We start from the raw sequence: 21,942 nt of genomic DNA, 5'->3' as shown, positions 1-21,942 counted from the left end.
TATTTTTGATTTGCCAGCATTAGAGCTTTAGAAAAATACAGGTGTCCCATTTCCTCTCCAGGGCTACTGAACGACAATCCTTAGGGATGACTATTTTGCAAAAGCTCTCTAAGGTATTCTGATGTGTCCCTCAGGTTAACAATCTCCATCGCGAGAGCCTGCAGTACACCAACCAGGTCATCAGTGCTTGAATGAGATAGTAGGCAGAGCATTCGTCTCATGTCACACATTTCTCAGACACATGTGGGACAGTGTGAAGTGCCACGGAGGTGTCAAAACAGGACACAGAAGCATAGTGACATAATATCTCCAAGAGCTCACTTGTCACAAAGTGTGTTTTTATTTTTTTAAAGATTTTTTTTTAAGTACGGTGGCTCAGTGGGTTAAGCCACTGCCGTTGGCTCAGGTCATGATCTAAAGGTCCTGGGATTGAGCCCACATTGGGCTTTCTGCTCAGCAGGGAGCCTGCTTCCTCCCCTCTCTCTGCCTGCCTCTCTACCTACTTGTAATGTGTGTGTGTGTGTGTGTGTGTGTGTGTGTGTTGTGTGTCAAATACATAAATTTTAAAAAAGATTTTTTAAATTAATTAATTTATTTATTTGAGAGAGCTAGAGAGAACATGAGCAGGGAGGAGGGGCAGAGGGAGCGGGACAAGCAGACTCCCCACTGAGCAGGGAGCCCAACTCAGTGCTCAATCCCAGGACCCTGAAATCATGACCTGAGCCAACGGCAGATGCTTAACCAACTGAGCCACCCAGGTGCCCCAAAGCCCTATTTTAGATGAGAAATAGAGTCGCTCTATGAAGAGCAGCAGCTGGTACATCTATGCCGGGACAGTTAGAAGGAGCCTGGGTTTAGGGGTCCTGGATTCTCATACTGAATAACTTGAAGCATCTTGTTCATTGATTTGATTTTTGTTCAGTAGTACAGTATACAGAGCAATGGGCTCAGTATTTGGGGGCATGTTATAAAATAGGCAAAATGATTCAAATAGAGTGGTGATTAAACTTCATATTTAAAACCTTAATAAAATGCAATTAGCAATGATACATCCTTACACATATTATATAATTAATATTACAGATAAAGCAGATAAAAAGTGTTCTAAATATCAAATGTTATCCAAGGTTGTTGGTCTTTTTAATAAAATGGCAAAGAAAATTGGAAAATGATTTAATTAAACCTTGTTTAATGAGCAAGCTCCAGGGAATGGAATTGAGTGAGTTGAACTTTGCAGTTAACTGGTAGGCAAATAGTTAACACATTTATTTCCCGTTCTTAGTCAAGAGCACTTTTATTGGCAGAGTCCCGTTGTCTTGGATTGTGGAAAAATCAAGCCTAGTCACTATAAAAGACTCATTTCTTAGTGATTAAGAACATTGGAGAGATTCAAGATTACCATTACAGGGGCACCTGGGTGGCTCAATGGGTTAAGCCTCTGCCTTTGGCTCAGGTCATGATCCCAGGGTTCCAGGATCGAGTCCCGCACCAGCTTCTCTTGCGCAGTAGGGAGCCTGCTTCCCCCTCTCTCTCTGCCTGCCTCTCTGCCTACTTGTGATCTCTGTCTGTCAAATAAATAAATAAAATCTTTAAAAAAGAAAAAGATTACCATTCCAGCATGAGATCTGGGAGGGAAAATGCCAACTATGAGATTACTATGCACTGTCCACAAGTTATTCCCTAATGTTGTTTCTTTTACCTGACATCACAGAGAGGAGTTTATCATCATCTGTTCGTTCGTACCCAGGGGAGCACAGGAAGTTCTGTTAGAGGATCCCATCAGTTTGAGTACACGTAACCAAGGTTTGGCTCCATTAACCTTATAGTCAGACATTCTGGTGATGGAAGTGAGTGACATTTACATTCGAATAAACTCTGCCATTTACTCTGGCCCCCATTATGTTCAAGATGGGGGCAATTAGTACAAAATGCCCAAGAGCTGGTTATACATTTTCAAGTGACAGAAGATGACTGTGGGAGAGAATTTCCATTTGATTCTCTCAATGGTTAGTTTAGGAACAAGATGTTCTTTTTAAAGTTCTCTAAAAATGATGAGAAATTTCTCAACTGTGCATTAGCTTTTAACCAGTCGTGGGATTTCTCTTAGGTGGTATAATGTCTTCAAGTATATATTCTGATTCCATCTGTACCAACAACTTGCTAGACCACTGTGCAAATCAGTAGACCTCTGCGAAAATCTATAAACTGTGGATATGGGAAAAGTTAACCTGAGCTTCTCTTTCCAACCAATTAATATTGTCCACTGGCATTTGCTGCCCACTTATCATATTTCTCCTGCCTAATTAGCATTCTTGCTTAAGAAAGTCTCTTGTTTTCATTCATTCACGCAGCAAACATGTATTGAGCTCTGATCTGTACCAGGCATTGCTCTAGATGCCAGGACACATCAATGAATAAAACAGAAAATGTCCCTGTCCTCATGGAGCCAATACTCCAATGGGAGGAGGAAGACAAGGGACCAAATGAGTAAAAGAGATTGTCTCACACAGGGATAAACACCCTGTAGAAACTCAAACAGGGCTCTGAGAAGGAACTGGCTGGAATGGGTGGTGGGATGACTTACTGGTTTTTTCTAGAAGCAGGACTTAAGACAAGGATTCAAGTACAAGTGGTTTCTTTGGGTGCCAATTAGGGAATCCAGGAAGTTAGGAAGGGACAGGATGGCATCCAGTAAAGGTGCACAATCATGACACATACCCCTGCGGGAGCCCGATCCCTTAAAGGAACTCTGGACATCAGTATGGAACCAGCCTCAGGGTTGTCTCTATTGTGTCCCCTCACCCCCAGCCTCCAGGGACAGGATTCTGGAGTATTTACCTATTATCTTTCCATCTGTCATTGGTTGAGTGCTGCTCTGAGTGTATTAATTCCCACAGAGTTGAAATAATAGGTATTAGCAGTGTAGAAAGTGAAATATCAGTGTGTCTGGGTGGCTCAGTCAGTTAAGCATCTGTCTTCAGCTCAGATCATGATCTCAGGGTCCTGGGATCGAGCCCCGCATCAGGTTCCCTGCTCAATAGGAAGTCTGCTTCTTCCTCTCCCTCTGCCCCTCCCTCCCATTTATGCCCTCTCTCTCTCAAATAAATAAAATCCTTTTTCAAAAAAAGTAAAATATCAGTGTATGAAGGGGAGTGGAAATGAGCAGGTACTTACTGATAACATCTACCACAGGGTAGGAATTGGATCTTTAGATAAGGGGCCAGGAAAGACCTCTCTGAAGAAACTGCATATTGGCTGAGATCCTAAAGACAAAAAGAAGCCAGCCAGAGAAAGCACACTTTGAGGCAGAGAAAATACCTAGGACAAAGGCTCTGAGGAGAACTGAGCTTGGGTTATTTATAAAATACAAATAATAAACAATCAGAACTATAGAGGCACTTGGTGGGGGGTGGGGGAGTATCTTGGAGTCACAAAGTTGTTTATGACTAGATCTTTTAAACAAGGAACTAGGTAAGTCAATGAGAAATTAAGAGACTAGGATGGTATCATAGGACTTCACTGTATATACTATGCTACATATTTACTTGTTTATTATCTAGTATGTAAGTTTCATAAGAGAAAGAACTCTTTTTATTCACTGTTAGAATAGTGCACCAGAGGTTCTAAAAAATGTTTGTCAAATGAGGAGTAAAGGCCTCCAGAAGACCTTAGTTCTGGTCCTTGCTCTGCCACTGACTCACTGGATGACTTGGTGATCAATTCTCCCACTTTGTCTCAGTTTCTTTGTATGGAAAATAGACACAGAATTTCTACCTTATAAAGTGAAACAAGGCCACATATATGAAAGTTCTGTACACTATGGAATACATTATACAAATACCAGGTTTCCCTTTTAAGTGAAAGGCCTCCTGAATTTGAATGCATCTCACCAAATGGGAAAGAAAGATTTATTCCTGGTAAAGTATCCTTTGTGGATGTTAGAACTTATCAGGCCTCACTGGGTAGGAAAGAGCTAGTCTGTGGAAAGAACGTGGAGGGAGGGAAGGTCAGAATCCAGACCAGAATCCTACCTCTTCCACAGACTTGCTGGTGACCTTTGGGAGCCTACAGGAACTTCCTCCTGATGGACTTCAGACTCTTCTTCTCTCAAAAGGGTGGGGATATGGGTGGTAGAGTAGAGAGTTCCCTCCTTATGTGTCTGTTCTGTTCCATATTTGTGGCATCATAGTAACCCCATTCAGTCTGTACCACACACTTGACATGCCATCACATCGCTTTTTCTCCCCAACTTCCTAACCTTCATTATTCAGACAAGAAACCATCAGGCAACTTAGTCCGAGGTAATTTAAGGGCTGTAAATGGCAGAGCCAGCACTTCAACCTAGGCACGGCTGGTTTCTCAGAAAGTGCACTTAACCACTGTGCTAACTGTGTACAAATTAAGTGATAACCTTCAGAAGGAAGGGAGGCACACACGTCTCTCCGTTCAGCCAGTTTCACCTTATGGAACACGATGGAAATCCTGTAATCCTCTAGCATGATTCAGTTGATTTATCCAGGCAGCATGGTCTGACTTCTTTCCCCTCCTCCCTGCACAGGGTTTCATGGATATTGACTTAAACAAATTCAAGGAGAGTGGAGCAAATGTGACAGGTTTCCAGTTGGTGAACTACACAGATACCATCCCAGCCAAGATCATGCAGCAGTGGAAGAACAGTGATGCTCGAGACCACACCCGGGTGGACTGGAAGAGACCTAAGGTGAGGGGATAGGCAGCAAACAGCAAAGGACCAATCTGGTCCCTTCCCCTGCCCCAGGTTTCTGGGCAATCTTAGACTTTAGGAAAGGATACCTTTCTAAAAGGAGCAAGCTAAGGAAAATATATACATAAAAATTAAGAGTATGCTGTAAGGGTTGGACAATCCAGAATGACAGTGGTTTAAACAAGATAAATATTTTGTTTCTCTTTTATAAGCAAAATTCAGAAGTCATCAATCCAGGGCTTGTATACTGGCTTCAGACCTGTCAAACACTGAACCTTTCTCTATCTTCTTCTTCTGCTATCCTCAGGATATGGCTTCTGCCTTATAGCCCAAAATGGCTGCTGAGGCTCCAACCATTAACTCAGTATTCCATCCAGCAGGATAGTGAAAAGGAAAATAAAAAGCACAATGGCTTTTTTTAAGAGCCCCTTTCAGAAGTCACATAGATCTCCTACTCACATGCTTTTGACCACATCTTAGAAACCTAGCCCCAGCTAGCTCCAGGGGAAGCTGGCAAATGACGTCTCTGTTCTGGGCACAGCCTCCATATTGCACAGGTCCAGGTTGGGGGGGATGCTGTTTGCATTCATTTCTTTGTGGATGGAGCCTTCTAGAGTTGTGCAGGGAACTAGCCCTTTATCTGGTCAGCCAAATACCCAGCTAAAAATCAGAGAAATCTAAGCAATATCCAGCTCATCTCTGCCTCAGAGCGTCAACTCCCAGTTATGTAGGCCATCTCCTCCTCACTCCTAAATCCTATAGCCAAAATCTATTTTGTTTGCTATTCGATAGTGGTTTAGAATAAGGATAGCAGGTAGTTTTTCTTTCCCATGTCAGACCCAGTAGCTTGGCAGAGGCTATGTGGAACACTGTTTTGAGGATTCTGAGGCCAAATTTGTTTATCTGGAGCAAACGGAATCCTTGGCAACCTTCTCTTGCCACTCGGTCAATTTCTTTTTGCAAATGGCAAACCACTGCTTCTCACCCCACTTTTGCTCAAACTGATTCAGCAATTAAAAAATGAAGATTTATCTCCCCTATGATTTCACTCATATGTGGAATTTAAGACACAAATGAGTATAGGGGAAAAGAGGCAAACCATGAAATAGACTCTTAACTATAGAGAACAAACTGGGGGTTACCAGAGGGGACGTGGGGGGATGGGGGTGGATGGGCAAAACAGGTGATGGGGACTAAGGAGTGCACTGGTTGTGATGAGCACTGGGTGTTGTATGGAAGTGCTGAATCACTAAATTCTACACCTGAAACTCATATTACCCTGTGTGTTAACTGGAATTTAAATAAAAGCTTAAAAAAATGAAGATTTATTTCAATATGAGCTTAAGCAAACAAAATCACAAATGTGCTTTAAAGCATGAACAAACCAATGCCAGTTAACATGTGAATACCCCTCCCAACTTCCAAAAGATTGGAAATTATAAAAATTATTAAATGTAATACCTGTATTTTTTCTTTTAAAATGTGAAACACTCATACTCAAAAACTGAAAAAATATTCATATATTCATTCTACATCTCTCTGTTATGAACTTAAAATGTGCCAAAGAACAAGCTAGGACTGGGGACAAATTAATGAAGAAGACAGACACGAGTTCCAAAGCCAGAAAATAGTGTCCTGGATGGTTATCCTGCTTTGTTAGCCCCCTTTTAGGCAAGAGGGGAGAAATTGAGAGTTATTATGAATAAACACAAGGAAAAAGCGTGTAGAATATAAACCTGCCACTTGTGAGGCAGGTGTGAAATAATTAAGAGCTTACCTTTCCTGGATTATTCTTTCTTCTTTTACTGCCACAAGAGATAGTGGAATAAATAGTTCCTCCTGGCTCCCAACTGGTGACTGTAACATAGAGAAAACCAACTGGTTTTCCATAGACTGTATCAGAACTATAGATGTGCTGGAGAAGTGTCTGTTCATATCTTCTGCCCATTTTTTAATATGATTGTCTGTTTTGTGTGTGTTGAGTTTGAGGAGTTCTTTATAGATCCTGGATATCAACCTTTTGTCTGTACTGTCATTTGCAAATATCTTCTCCCATTCCGTGGGTTGCCTCTTTGTTTTGTTGACTGTTTCTTTTGCTGTGCAGAAGCTTTTGATCTTGATGAAGTCCCAAAAGTTCATTTTCGCTTTTGTTTCCTTCGCCTTTGGAGACATATCTTGAAAGAAGTTGCTGTGGCTGATATCAAAGAGGTTACTCCCTATGTTCTCCTCGAGGATTCTGATGGATTCCTGTCTCACGTTGAGGTCTTTTATCCATTTCGAGTTTATCTTTGTGTACGGTGTAAGAGAATGGTCGAGTTTCATTCTTCTACATATGGCTGTCCAGTTTTCCCAGCACCATTTATTGAAGAGACTGTCTTTTTTCCACTGGATATTTTTTCCTGTTTTGTCGAAGATTATTTGACCATAGAGTTGAGGGTCCATATCTGGGCTCTCTACTCTGTTCCACTGGTCCATGTGCCTGTTTTTATGCCAGTACCATGCTGTCTTGGTGATCACAGCTTTGTAGTAAAGCTTGAAATCAGGTAACGTGATGCCGCCAGTTTTATTTTTGTTTTTCAACATTTCCTTAGCAATTCGGGGTCTCTTCTGATTCCAAACAAATTTTAGGATTATTTGCTCCAGCTCTTTGAAAAATACTGGTGGAATTTTGATCGGAATGGCATTAAAAGTATAGATTGCTCTGGGCAGCATAGACATTTTAACGATGTTTATTCTTCCGATCCAAGAGCATGGAATGGTCTTCCATCTTTTTGTTTCTTCTTCAATTTCTTTTAGGAGTGTTCTGTAGTTCCTCAAGTACAGATCTTTAACCTCTTTGGTTAGGTTTATTCCGAGGTATCTTATGGTTCTTGGTGCTATACTAAATGGAATCGATTCTCTAATTTGCCTTTCTGTATTTTCATTATTAGTGTATAAGAAAGCCACTGATTTCTGGACATTGACTTTGTATCCTGCCACATTACTGAATTGCTGTATGATGTGCTGCATTTAGTGCATGCATTCTTTTTCCAGTTGAACCAACATTTTAAAATTGCAAGATGGCACACAAAAATCTAGAATTCTGGCTTCCCTTGGAAAGTCACAACTGGCAACATGGAACTCACAATTGGCAAGATGGGTTAATGAGGAGGAGCAGCATCCCCCATCTAAGGAACAGACACTTCCGGGTGCCCACCCCCCCACCTCCCCCCCCACCCCCTGGCCCCCCCATGCCCGGCCCCCTGCTAGCGTTCTCAGCACCAGGAAGCATTCTCCCAGACAGAGCTCCCACCTGCCTCCCTGTCAGCTCTCCCTGACACCTAACTGTCTCTGTTCCTCCCACCAGTACACCTCTGCGCTCACCTATGACGGGGTGAAAGTGATGGCTGAGGCTTTTCAGAGCCTGCGGAGGCAGAGAATCGATATATCCCGCCGAGGGAACGCTGGGGACTGCCTGGCTAACCCAGCTGTGCCGTGGGGCCAAGGGATCGACATCCAGAGAGCTCTGCAGCAGGTGAGGCGGGCAGAGGCTGCCCCTTCTCATGGGAGCCTTGTAGGGGATTTCAGCGTCCATTTCAGGTGGGATGGAGCTGTTTAAGAGAAAAGATAGAGAGCATGCTTGAAGTTTGGACAACCACGGCATTGTGTTGGCGGCTCCTGGCATACATGGAAGCTCATGTAGAAATTTTTTAAAAAATAATATGGAATTCCTGGGGCACCTAGGTGGCTCAGTTGGCTAAGTAGCTGACTCTTGATTTTGGCTCAGGTCATGATCTCAGGGTCTTAGAATCAAGCCCAGCATCTGCTGCCCACTCAGGGGAGTCTGCTTCAGGATACTCTCTCTCTCTCTCTCTGTCTAAAAAAAGAAATAAAAGTTTTTTAAAACATAGTATGGAATTCCCAATAGTGTAAAAGCTATATTTTCTGCTTAGGGTTTATGCTGAAAAGGAAAGCCAGGGCTTCTGCAGTTGTAAAGGGGACTTGAAATACGTAGTGTTGAAATCCAACCATTTTAGCAGTCTCCTGGAGATGCCTCATTCATGCCATGGTATTCTTGCTGTCTTCATTACCTTTGCTCTGTGAGTACATTTCATAACGGGACCCTGACAAAGTTTCTCAGTACTTGTGATCCTTTTTTCTTGCTTCTCAGCACTGCGATCATCAATTTTGCTTGCACTGAAGAAAGTTAAACAACAGGGGTAGAAAATGGCCATGCCCATTCCAATCAACTGGCTATGCAAAGGATCCTTAGGCTGAATCTAGATTCAACAGGGAAGAGTATAAATATTAAATTAATGAGACGTCTGCTGTGCAAGCAGGATGAGACAGTGGCACACATAGGCATGTATTTAACGTTCCTGGTTTGGAAGATTTTGGGAGCTTGTCCTCAGCTTTATCACTCTCAGAGCTTCTGGAAGTCTCTCGAAGTCTCTAGAAACACCTCGAGTCCAGGCTGTGATTCTTGAACTACAGATGAATAGATAACACCGTATGATGCCTCTGATGCCTCCTGATAGGAAGCCTGTATTTCCAGAGGGGCCTGGGCAAAGAGGGTAGTGCCAGCTCAAAAGAATGTCAGACTATTAGGCACAGTGGCAAGCCAGCAGCGGCAAAATATTTGGATGCAGAGGCCACTCATGACCCACCCTCTGCCCCGTCCAATGGACTTGCCTGGATAAGACCGGTTTTACTTTTAAGGCTACATTCAACAGAAGGTGAATTGGGGCTCCCACGGGAGAAGAGGAGCATTTCTGAATGAGGGAGAAATGTAGAGCAAAATGCACAACCACCCCCAGTTGTTTTCCAACCACACGTGCGCAGCTCTAGCAATTTTCACAACCTGGAGAAAGAGACGAGAAAGGAACATCACCAGCTGTTCCTCTGCTTGGATGAAATGCCTTTACATGGAGGAGAACATGTAGTTCTGTCCTTTGGAAAGAAGCGAAGCAGCAGCCATGTGACTACAGGAGGAACATGCTAAGGGGTCCACCAGCAGCCCTCGTGCCCTCCCCCGTCTCCATGCGGGGCAGCGCCTTCAGTAGGCCGTGACAGCAGACATCGGGCAGCTTCCGAATGATGGCCAAAGATGCAGCATCCGCCTTCTGGCTTATTTAAAATGCTCTTCCTGACTCCACAGTCGAGACAGATTCTGTTTGCAATGTGAGACTGGTTTCAGAAGGTCCCAGGGACTTGCCCTCGGCTTCACCACCCTTCCACCTCCGTTTGCCTCTCCCATCTTAATGACGTCCCTGTCAGGAGTTTATTCAGACACCACCATAACAGTGACAAAACCTAGGAGGCAATGTGGGTGGCAAGAAGGGCTCTGAGCTGGGAGGCAGGAGAGCTGGGCTCCAAGCCCAGCTGGGCCCCTGGCTCTCTGAGCGACCTTGAAATACTCATTCAGATTTCCTACACACTTCCCTTTCCTTTTCCATGACAATGAGGAAGATGGAGAGACCACTCCCAAGTTTCAACTGGCTCCAAGTGTTCTAAGCATCTTTTTCTCTCTTAGGGTCTAAATCACATCTTTCTGATTGTCAAGGATACTCAGTCCTCTGCTTCTGTCTTCAGTGGGTCTTGGGAGGAGGCAAGTGCCTTAGTCAAAAGAATATGACCTCTTTTATACTGTCTTTAAGTCAAGACATGTGTCTGCCTCCCTGGCAGCCAGTCAGCTGTTCCCTGAGAGGCTGTTGTGTGTTCTGGTCTGGGGACAAGTACTGGAGATAAGAGAAGGCAAGACCTACCCCCAAGAAACTCTCTTCAGCCTCTATTAGGGGGTGGCATGGGTGGGGGAGAACTAGCCATAAATACAAAACCCCAGCTGATCCTAAGATCAGCTATTCAAACAGATTCCTTTTTAAATCTTTGTTAAGAATCTCCAATCACACACACACACACACAAATCTACAATCACAAGAATCTGTTGATGAATGAGACCTTAGAGTTTACTGACTTCCATTTTCTCTTACTTTATAGTTGAGGTAGCTGACCCAGAGTGGCCAGTAACTCAACCAGTGTCACACAACAGCTTAGCAGCAGAGGCTGGAGGAGACACCCATCCTCCTCCTGCCTCAGGCCTGTCCTGTGGACCCCTGAGCCTTTGCTTGGACATATTGAGCTCTAGGGCCTTCCACACAATCACAGCCACTGTCCAGACCTTTCACCTTCTAGACGCATCTCTTGAAAAGCTCATGCCACTGGGGAGCAACTGTGTGCCCACAGTAGGCAAGGTAAATCCCACTGACAGCCTATGGAACCCGTGGTTGAGGGCTCAGGTCTCTGCTGCCCTAACCACTGGCCTTCAGGCCACACATTGGAAAGAGGCCTGTAGTGTTCGACTTGTGTGAGAACTAGGATGCGTGTGACTTAGGTCTGAAGGATAAGCCCATCATTCTAAAAAGAATGGTACGGCCAGCTCTGGTGTGTTGAGGGGCTCCTAGGTACATGAGGTTCTCAACATACTTTACATGGTTGGTCTCATTGAATTGATACTCTGAGGTAGCTAGTTTTATTAATTGTGCTTTATAAATGGAGGAAATGAGCTTCAGAGGTATTTTTTTACATTTCCCAAAATTACATAGCTGGTTAGTGGTGAAACAGTAAAATTGGAACTTCAACCCCCATCAACTTGCTATTCACTGTGTGTACATAACTATTCTGAGGTCTTGGAGGTCCAGGCCAGCAGGAGAGACACAGGGCTGTAGCCCAGCTAGCAATAGCACATGCCCTTGAATAGTATCTGTGCACCCCCATAACCTCACCCTGCTGTAATTTCCCCAGCAACAGAGTGAAGGTAACCAGCCGCCTGCCTGCCCCATGCCTGACAGCCAGGGAGCCGTTCAGAATACTAATGAGCCCACGTCCTGGAAACCCCCAGTGCTCCAGGAAGGAGTGGGCATTTGGGTACCCATAAGTCAGCTTCTGGCTGGCATAAAAGAGCCAGCTCCCCAAGTCAGGCTGTTAGCATTTGGAAGTCATAGGCCCATTGAGGATATGACTTTTAAAAGCTCTGGACTCTTTTTCCCAGAAAAATGCACACATGTAGATACATCCATTTTTGTATGACCAGGAGTCAGAGGACGATGTACATTCCTAGAAGCCCATCCCAGGACTTCAGGTGAAGAATAGTTTCCCTAAATAATAATCACACCTCTTAGTCTTTGTGTTTGCAACCTGTCAGCCAGTGATCAAGCATATCAAAGTGAAGGCATCCCCAGCATTCTGCCAGGTGAGATCTGGGGTGGTGTGGGCAAAGGCAAGACAGTTCCTGCCTTTCAGGACCCATTTTTGAATGGAAGACAAACTCAAGAAACACTAGCTATAAAGGTGTGGATTAAGGGCTAAATAACACAGCCAAGCTCTCAGTCCTTTGGATGGTCACAACAGAATGCCATAACTGAGGAATGTGGATATCAACACGGCTTCCTATAAGAATGGGACTGGGACTTTAAGTAAGGTGACCATATAATTTATTATCCAAACCAGGACACTTACAAGTGAAAGAGAAAGCTATTACCAGTTATTCCTGAACAAGAAATGTAGACTGGAACTAGCCCAAGCCAACTGAGATGGATGGTCATGAAAGCCTTAAAGGAAGGATAAATTCAAACAAAGAGTGCATTGGGCTTTGGAGGGTATGGGTAGAGATATAAATCATATCCAGCGAGAGACCAGAGTCAGGACATCATGCTTGGCTGTTAGGGAGTTAGGAAGAGAAGAGCTGGGTTCTCACCATGGCTCCACCAAGCTCTAGCTTGAAGATCTTGGACTAACTGCTCAACGTTTCTGGCACTGATTTCCTCATCTCCTAAATGTACATAGTTTTCTTAGCACTGCCTGTCTCACTGGCTTGTCACAAGGCTCAAAATAAAACAAAATGAAACGAAACAAAAAAGGAAAAGAAAAAGGAAAGAAAGAAGAATGTATAAACTTCTTTGAACATGGTGGCAACTGAATGAGATAATTAAGGCCAAGTTATTCTTCCCATTGTTCAGATGGGTAAGTGGGAGCTCAGAGGGATCCTGAGACTTGCCCTGGCCAGAATAAACAGAATGTGGTCCACTGGGACCTAGTCCCACACCCAGTGGGCACTCAGGAGGAGGGGCCAAGAGGATGGGATCCACCTGAAAGGCAGCCACAAAGAGGTTATAGAAGCCCTGGGTCCAGAACATCTCTGCTGCCTCCCTGAGGAATAGGGGGTAAAGAAATCTGCAGCGTTGATGCCTCAAACACTGGAAACACCACCCAGCACTCTTCAGGCACCAGGCAGGAAGGAAAAGCTGTCCTTTAGCATATCATTGGCAGCAGACTCTGAGCTGACCCCCAACGGCACTTGCAGGAAACCACAACTAATTTTCTATTTTTCACAGAGGGAGCTGGCAGGCGCCAGGATGGCGATGGGAGTTCCAAGAAGCAAGAACTAAGGGGAAACTCAGTCTGACCCCAGTCTCCCTCAGATGGGTGATAGGAGGGATGAGGGCCAAGAAGCTCAGCTGTGATGGGTAGGACAGCAGTTTCCTGACTGGCCCGAAGTGGACATTTCTGAGAAGCTGCTGCTTCTGACTATGAATTCAGACTGTCCACATAAATGGTTTCGGGTTGAGCCATTCAGTTGACCTCTCCTTGCTCTGCCATCATGGAAGGGTGATTCTGGGATATCTCCTTTCCCATGCTTCAATTTATTTCAGCATGTGTAAGTCTTGGCTTCTCCCAACTAGATGGTAAGAGCCTCCAGCTGCCCCATACCTCTCATGACTTACTGTAAATCCTGAACCCAAGTGCCATAAGCTCAGAATCTCAATACTCCTATCTGTAAAATGGGCAAAGTAACTGCTGCTCTTGCTCCTTACTGGGTTTCTCTGAATGTCAAATAAACACCTTCCTATGAAAACACATGACAATGCAAGAGTCCCACAGGTATGGAGCCTAGAATTTTGCTAATGATTTCTTTTGGAAACGGAGAAAGGCTTGTAAAAATGACAGTGACAAGACCGCCATTTGTGCTGAGAGAGTCCCTGCTCTGAGATAACATCTTAGCAGACTGAAGGCTTCAGTGTTAAAGTCATCTTATTTGTTCATACCTTACGTGCCCTCCTACCCCACAGTCACAGCGGCAACCATCCTTGTCATCCTCATCGTTCAAATAATGTACACTTTCCATGGAACATTCGTGTCCAGGGAATTTGTGAAGCACTTCTGTTCTTTGAAGAGAAAACCAAGAAACAGGGAGGCTCAATGACCTACTCGTGGCCGAGTCATTAGGCATGACCAGGGCACAGCGGGGGAAATGCCCAGTGGCAACAGCAGGTGGCGGTGGTAGGCACGAGACCATACTGCCAGGCACATTTCAGAGCCTAGAAAGACAGCACTGTCCCCTGTCTGAGAGGCCACTTGGCATCATCAGTGAAGATACTGGAATGTAACAGAAGCCCTGGATTTTAGGCCTGCCTTTGACCCTGGAAGTCTTAAGTCTGAAACAAATCAGTTTACCTTCCAGAGATTTGCTTTCTCCCATGTAAGGGAAGATCATCTCTAAATGGCATAACTCAGGGTTCCTGTATATGAAGATGAATAGGCATGGTGGCAAATGCTGGTAGTTATTGAATCTATTACTCATAATAAAAATAACAGCTGGTCTTTGTTGAATACTCACCATGGGGCCAGCATCAATTATAAAATATCTCACTTAATCCTTAAAACAACCTTAAGACATAATTAACTCTTAGTTGGTCCCATTAAACAAGTGAGGAAACTGAGTCATAGAACTATTACACAATTTATACTAATACACCATACTGATAATCGATGTGATATGTGAGACTGGGGCCGAAGCACAGATACCACTTTGGATCATTAATGACACCCCTCTTTCTGTTTGGGAAAAACGGTCATCTGCACATGTGTCTCAGACTGTTTTCCCAAATGAGTTACATAAACCAGTACTCAGAACCCAAATGAATGGGAAAGCCAGAGACGGGCAAGAGATGGCAAGGTAGAAAGAGAAGTTGCTGACGGACTGGGATGGCTCCCTCCCTCTTAATTCTTTCTAGGAGCATCTGCACTTTGTTTTCTCTCTGAAAGGCAAAGCCAGCCTAGACTTTTCCAGAGTGAGGATTTTTCCATATTTCATCTGAGAGAGTGAAGAGCTTGCTGTGTAATTTGTTCAGTGCTCTGGGCCTGTCATGGCCTCCCCACTGAGACTTCACACCCGAAGGTGATGAGAGGGTCATCCTCAGAGCAGTCAGTCTCCCTCCTTCCCTCCATCCCTCCCTCTCTGTCTCTCTCTCTTTCTGCTCCCCCACCCCTTCTCTCAAATACACACACCCCCCCCAGCTATTCTTATACCTTCTGAGGGCACAGGAGCTGCTCACTGTCAAAAAAAGATAAAACCCTGTAAGTCTTCCTTTTAAGCTGTTTGAAGGGGGACGTAAACAGTGTGGGGTTATAGGGCCAGGTTCCTGTTGGTGACAGGTAGACCCTCACCTCACTGGCTTTAGGCCAGACTGATCTGAGGACACATGGTGGTGGGTCACCGTAAGAGAATGTGTTTTCTTGTACCTGAGCAGACGACATATAGCTAGACTCATCCTTCACTGGAGGGTGGACTTAGGTGAGAATTACTGGTCATCTCCAGAGTGGCAGACTTGGCCTTAATGCTCTTGAATCTCACATGCTGACCGCTTGACCTTTTATACGATCTTGAAGATGTGAGGCCACGAAAGTATGATCTGACTCATTTGTGGAAAAGAAATTCCATGCAGCCTATTCGGGGCTGAACACAAATTTTGTTTTAACCAGCTGAGGCTTATTTAAAGCCCTGCATGCTCTGGTCTTAACATGAAGACAGGGCTGGAATTTTGGCTACTGGAGGACTTAGAGAGGTGAACCATCCAAGGTCACTTTGGTTTCCCAGGGTCAAATTCAGGTCTCCCAGTTCCAGGTCTTCAGATTCCCACATTTTTATTCCCCCGCCTCACAAGGGAACTAAGAAACCATATTTAAGCCTAACCTGAGGCATTGTAAGGCTTCTTCTTCTGACTCACCAGGAATGGCACGCTGGTCCCTTTCCTTCACAGACCTCCTCCTGTTTCTCCACAAAAGGCATGTGTCTGAGGGGCAGTGCCATTCATGGTATGGTCATAATGGGGGTTGTTCTATTAGGGATGGTGATTTCTTCTCAGAATCTACTTTGATCCATGGTTACTATATGCTTAAGGCAACAGACGAAAAATATTTCCAGGATAAATCTGTTTGGTAGGAAAGAGAACTGTGCTGTCATGGCGATGTCTGCTATGCTATGGGCAGGGAAGTAGCGAGGGTTTTTAGTAGCCATGTTATTCCAAGACCTCATCCCAGGTAAGCTCCTCAGGTTCTGGATTTTTGCTTCCACAGAAAAAGCAAACAAGCGGAAGTGGGACTTCTGAGATCATAGTTCACTACTTGGCTTTCCTTTCCAGGTCCGGTTTGAAGGCTTGACAGGAAATGTGCAATTTAATGAGAAGGGACGCCGGACCAACTACACCCTCCACGTGATTGAAATGAAGCATGATGGCATCCGAAAGGTAAAGGCCGCCTTTGCTTCCTTTCCAAAGGGAGGAGAGGGCTGAGTGGCGCAGAGGGCCAGAGTGAAGGGCCTTGTGAGCCCCTCTTTCCTGGACTTGATCTCTTTGAAGAGACTCAGGCAATAAGGATTCTAGACTCAGCTCTGCCACTAACCAGCTGGGACTTTGGGCAAGTCCCTTTCTCTGAGAATTAATTCTCCTGATTGCAAAATAAAGATAAAAATCTCTACCTTTGTCTAGGGTACTAGTGAAGATACAAAGGATGAGAAAGTACTTTGAAAATATAAAGTAATCGTTGTGTATGAAAGCTACTGCTGGGGCGCCTGGGTGGCTCAGTGGGTTAAAGCCTCTGCCTTTGGCTCAGGTCATGATCTCAGGGTCCTGGGATCGAGCCCCACATCGGGCTCTCTGCTCAGCAGGGAGCCTGCTTCCCTTCCTCTCTCTCTGCCTGCCTCTTGGTCTACTTGTGATTTCTGTCTGTCAAATAAATAAATAAAATCTTTAAAAAAAAAAAAAAAAGCTACTGCTTTCCCTGAGGGATTCTGAAGAACTTGAGAATGATGGTTATTGATGAAGTTAAACCATTTCCTCCTGATTCACACTTGATTACATCTACTCTATTTCCCCTATGGAAGGAGTGGAAAATATGCGTGTGCATTTATGTATTAATATATAGTAGATTTGTGTATAATTTTTTAGACTACATTCAAATCCTTGGAAAAGCATTCACAATTTTACCAGACCCTGTGTTCTCTGGGCTCTGCCACTTTCTCTACCTTTGACCTTGGACACTCCCTCTCTTCCTCTCATGATTCCAGTCATTCTGGTCGACTTTCACTTCCTTGAATATATCATGTTCTTCCTCCCCTTGGAGCTTTCACACCTATTCCCTCTACCTGGGACTCTCTCTACACCAATCCCCTCTCTTCCTAGGGCAACTCTTCCTCTGCCTTAAGCACTTAAAGTAAATGTCGCTCCCTAGGGAAGCCTTCCCTGCCCCTGCCCTTGCCTCTATTTTTCTCCCCAAGGTCACCAGCAAGTCTGTGGAAGAAGTGGGATTCTGGTCTGGATTCTGACCTTTCCTCCCTCCAAACTCTTTCTATCACATTCTTTATTCCTTATGGTGGCATGATGCAGTGGTAAGAGGCATGGATGGCATAGTACGGCAGAATGTTAGAAGATTGCCATGGACCAGAGCGTTGACCCTGGAATCCTGACACTTAATCCTGGCATTGCCCACCACTTATCAGTCTGATTCTGGACAAGTTATTCAGGTTCTTCATGCCTTAGTTCCCTCATCTGGTAAATGGGGATCACCATAAGTAATGCCAACCTCATAGGCTCATTGATAGGTTTATATGACTCCACATGTGCAGAAGTTCTAAGTGCTGGGCCTGGTATATTGAAAGCAGGGTCTTCATCTCTCAAACTCAATGCTCTCTGTGCCTGTGATGTCAAATACAGTTGCTACTAGACGTTATGGCTTTTTATTTTTTTGTTTTTTTATTTTTTTTTATATATTCGACAGAGATCACAAGTAGGCAGAGAGGCAGGTGGGGGTGGGGGAGCAGGCTCCCCACTGAGCAGAGAGCCCCATGAGGGGCTCAATCCCTGGACCCTGAGATCATGACCTGAGCTGAAGGCAGAGGCTTAACCAACTGAGCCACCCAGCTGCCTGCCGTGTATGGCTATCTAAATTTAATTTTTAATTAATCAAAATGGAAAAGTCAGTCCCTCAGTTGCACTAGCCATGTGCGGTAAGTGCTCAAGGGCCCCATGTGGCTAGCAGCTACCATACTAGTCAGCACAGATGGAGACCATTTCCATCATCACAGAAAGTTCTACCAGACAGCTCTGCTTATGCTCTCTGTCCCGTAAACCCAGACACTTTGCTCTCTTGTCTGGAACCTCACCTTCCATGTCATAGTCTATCTTACAACATCCTATTCACCAAGGCTATATTCGTTTCCTATCACAGGCCACAAGTTGTGCTGGGAACTCCCTGGGCTAAAATCAAGGTATTAGCAGGGCTGTGTACATTCGGGAGAATCTGTTTCTTTGTCTTTTCCACTTTCTTCTAGAGACTGCCCATATTTCTCAGTTCCTGTTACCCTTCCTCATCCTCAAACCCAGCAACATCGATCTCTCTGACCCTTCTCCCATCCTCACATCTTCTGACCCCAGCCAAGAAAGGTTTTCTGCTTTAAAGAATCCATGTAGTTAGTTGGGCACACACCCCCACCAGATAATCCAGGATAATCTCCCCATCTCAAGGTCTATAACCTTAATCACATCTGCAGTGTCCCCGCTGCCACGTCAGGTGACATGTTACAGGTTCTGGGGAAGGGGCATGGACATGATCAGCAGGGCCACGACCCTGTCTACAACAAAGGCTTGGTCTCAATGTCTCTCCTCTAGCGTCATGCCTTCCACACCCAATAGAAGCCATCTCTTGCCCTCCTGTGTTCCCACAGCACATTGGACTCCCCAGGACGTCAGCACACTGCCCCCTGTTGCAAGGATATTTACACAAAGCCCATACTCCTCCTAGACTGTGAACACTTTGAGGGCCCAGCACACATTTCCCACCTTTTACTGGGCACACGTCAGGACTCAGCTACCGTAAGCCCACCACCTCCGCTAACTTTCAGCAGGTGTCAAGCAAGGGCTCCTTATCTGGCTATGACGATAACCATTGGGGCGTAACCACTTTCCTAACCACATTTGGCATGGTGATCGCACAATGGTATTGTCCCTGGGGACTAAATCTGCTGCAAGTGCTGCTCATCCATAAACAGTCCAAGTGTGACTTCATTTCTCTCATCCCCTGTTCTGACTCCTGCACTGGAAAAGACATCTGCTGGGTTACTTAGCTCTTATAATCCTCAATCTCCACATCTACAAAATGAAGACATATCATGTTTGTACTGGCACCCGATCCTTGTTTAGTGAAAGTTACCTAGGTGAGCGGTTACTGACAGATATGGCCAATGGCCGGGGGGTAGCATGTGACTAAAGTCTGAACACACTGGGATGACTTGTTTATCTTTTTCAAAGCTTTTTGGTCTTTGGTGTGGTTGTGAAAACTATCAGCCTTCGTGATACAGCTCTCCTTTTCTCCACGGATCAACGCAGGCAGGCCAGCCCAGTAGGCTGCCTAAAGTCTCACAGTGAGCTATGAATAAATGGGGACCTTAATTTGGGCCCCATGACTCTCCAGGCCACATTCATCTTGCTGCAGCCACTGTCATAGCTAAGTGGCTCAAGTGACACAACTGGAACATTTCCAGTGACTGGTGGCCTGGGGAGGGTGAGGGGGAGCTCAGAGTACTTTGCTGCCCTTAGAAGGGACACTAGTTATGTGACCTCCTTCCCAGACCATTTTCCTTTCTGATGCAAAGAAGGGGGGGGGGTGTCGTCCCCTGCAGCATGCATGAAAACATGGAAGTCATTCTTTTGTGGCAGGCCTTGGGCAGGCAAGCGAGCTGCTCCTGCGTAGCAAATTGCTGACCATGGTTGCACCTGGGCTCTCCCTCAGAGTCCTCAGAATGGCCTATTTCCCTCAGGGAAGAAAAAAATACTGCTATTTCCTGGTGGATAAAATGGGCATGTGTCTACTATCTGTGAGCAGTTGTGAGTTTGTCAGAATTAAAACATGGATGTTTTCCAGTTCTTTTCCCTCCAGGGTAATGGGGTAGTTGAAAATAAAGTCAGATTCTTCTCTACACATGAGCAGCAGGCTAGATATTTTGGGGACATAGTGGTGATGAGATAAGGACAAAGAGAAGGCAGAGGCTTCTACGCTGGCCCTGTCATTGCCCAGCGGGGTGGCCTTAAGTTCCCCGGGTCTTTAAAATGAGTGAGAAGTGCTGGGCTGTGCAACTCCTGATTCCTCTCTGCACTGATGCCTTGGATGCCAATGCAGGTGACAGCATCTTTGTCAGCCTCACCCCTGTAGTCATACTGTTCCTCTCCTGGCTGGACTGCTGCTTCCTCAGTGCGAGTGGGGTTAGGGACCCTCCCAGCTGACCAAATGCCCATTGGTGTGAACTTCCCCAATCACTCCTCCTGGGAATAGGGGTCTCAGCCCTTTGCGTTGACCCTAAACCTCACCAGAGACTGTGGGGAGCCCCCTCATCTCCTCAAGACTTGCACTTCATCAAGAATTCTCCTCAGGAGGCACCGTAGCAAGACCAGCGGTTCCCAAACTTCAGGGAATAGAAGAATTACTGGCAGCCTCGTTAAAAAATAGAGATTCCTGGGTCCCAATAGCTGGACACTCTGCTTGTAGAGCGCAGAGAATAGGTTCACGAGTGTCCACATTTAAGAAGCCCGCTCCCGAGCTAGGTGGCTAATGATGCTCTAGGTGGTCTGGTGAGAAACACTGGCAGAATGGGTCTGAGCGTGGGCTTTGGAGGCAGACCTGCCAGGATTTAAGTCTCTGCTTTGCTCTTCATTAGGCACGTGACCTAGAACAAGTTACCTTGCCTCTCTGGAGCTCAGTTACATCATCTCCTCCAAAAGCGGGATGGATAAGATCCTGGCCTACACAGGCCTGCTGTCAGAATTACAGGCAACGGTGCCTCCTGCCCCTGCTGCTTGCAGTAAGGGACTCAGAAAAGTAGCACCTGCCACAGAGTGGACGTTCAGCAGGTGTCTGCTTTGTTTCAACTCCCTTCTTTAGGCCACAGGGATTTGATTTGATTTGATTTTTTTTTTTTTGGTCTGCCTTGAGTTTGAGTGAATCAGGCCATGCAAGCCCATGGAACGGACAAATCACCAAACAGAAAGAATAGAGTAACCTTAAAATCCGCGAGCAAATGGCTGCACTTTATCTTACAGATCCCGAGGCTGTTTTTCACCTTAACTTCCCAATGACTAAATTCTTGCTTAGACCGTGGGTTCAAGCATCCTTTGTTTACAAGGAATCTGACTTTGAGAAAATCAATTCCTCCCAATCTGTGGCCTCGGGCCTTTTACTCAATCAACCTCCTAGCAAAGTAATTTCTTAGATTCAAGAGTGACCTAGTTGTGCTCGTTCTGGTGAACATTCCATGGCCTTACCTGATATATGTCATAAAGAGGAGTGGCTGCTTCTTGCTTTGGGGCCTCGGGGACACTCTCCTGATCTTCTGGCCTATATCCTTGGCACTGATGTGCCAACACACCCTCCAGGTATCTGGGTCCAATCTGACATCCCACTGAAATGTGCATACTTCCAAGCATCCATCCGTCAGACATTTAGCAGTTTCAGATGCCAAAATCATCACTGGCTCTGCTAATGCTGAATCCTCGGGAAATCTTGTTCACCAGAGGGTACTGATTTTTAGAGATCTCTGTCCGAGATCTAAAATGCCTGGTCAAATTCAGGTAAGATCACAAATTCTGATAAGTGGCTGCCAAGGGAGAAGGGTAAGGGAGGTTCACCTTTCATCGAGGGAGCAGCACTGTGAACTGAATCATCTTTACCATCGTCACGGGTTCTATAGCTATCTACCCACCCGACTGCAGACATCTGCTTCTCATTACAACTTGACTTGAGTCCCCCTGCTCTGCCCTGCCCTGCCCTGCCCCGAGGTTCTTACCCTGTTCTGCCCCTCTGTGTAACTGCAGAGGACAACCTGGGCAGGAAAGCAAAGTGACACAAAGTCCTGCTGA

General features: G+C 45.3%; 1 protein-coding gene across 5 annotated transcripts in view; it reads left to right on the top strand.

The window, feature by feature from the left end:
- GRIA1 (glutamate ionotropic receptor AMPA type subunit 1) overlaps positions 1 to 21,942 on the top strand; it is a gene marked incomplete at both ends in the record, with an annotated part of 310,204 nt that overhangs the window by 183,569 nt on the left and 104,693 nt on the right. For 4 of the 5 annotated variants that reach the window (XM_080804641.1, XM_080804640.1, XM_080804644.1 and 1 more), the window contains 3 exons: positions 4,559 to 4,720; positions 8,070 to 8,237; positions 16,180 to 16,284. In XM_080804641.1, coding sequence (XP_080660767.1) covers positions 4,559 to 4,720; positions 8,070 to 8,237; positions 16,180 to 16,284 — 435 coding nt within the window. The remainder of the gene's footprint in view (positions 1 to 4,558; positions 4,721 to 8,069; positions 8,238 to 16,179; positions 16,285 to 21,942) is intronic. The other variant, XM_080804643.1, reaches the window with a different exon arrangement.

This window comes from Martes martes (assembly GCF_963455335.1).
Source record: "Martes martes genome assembly, chromosome: 5".
Lineage (NCBI taxonomy): Eukaryota > Metazoa > Chordata > Mammalia > Carnivora > Mustelidae > Martes > Martes martes.
This window is presented reverse-complemented; position numbering and strand designations above follow the sequence as displayed.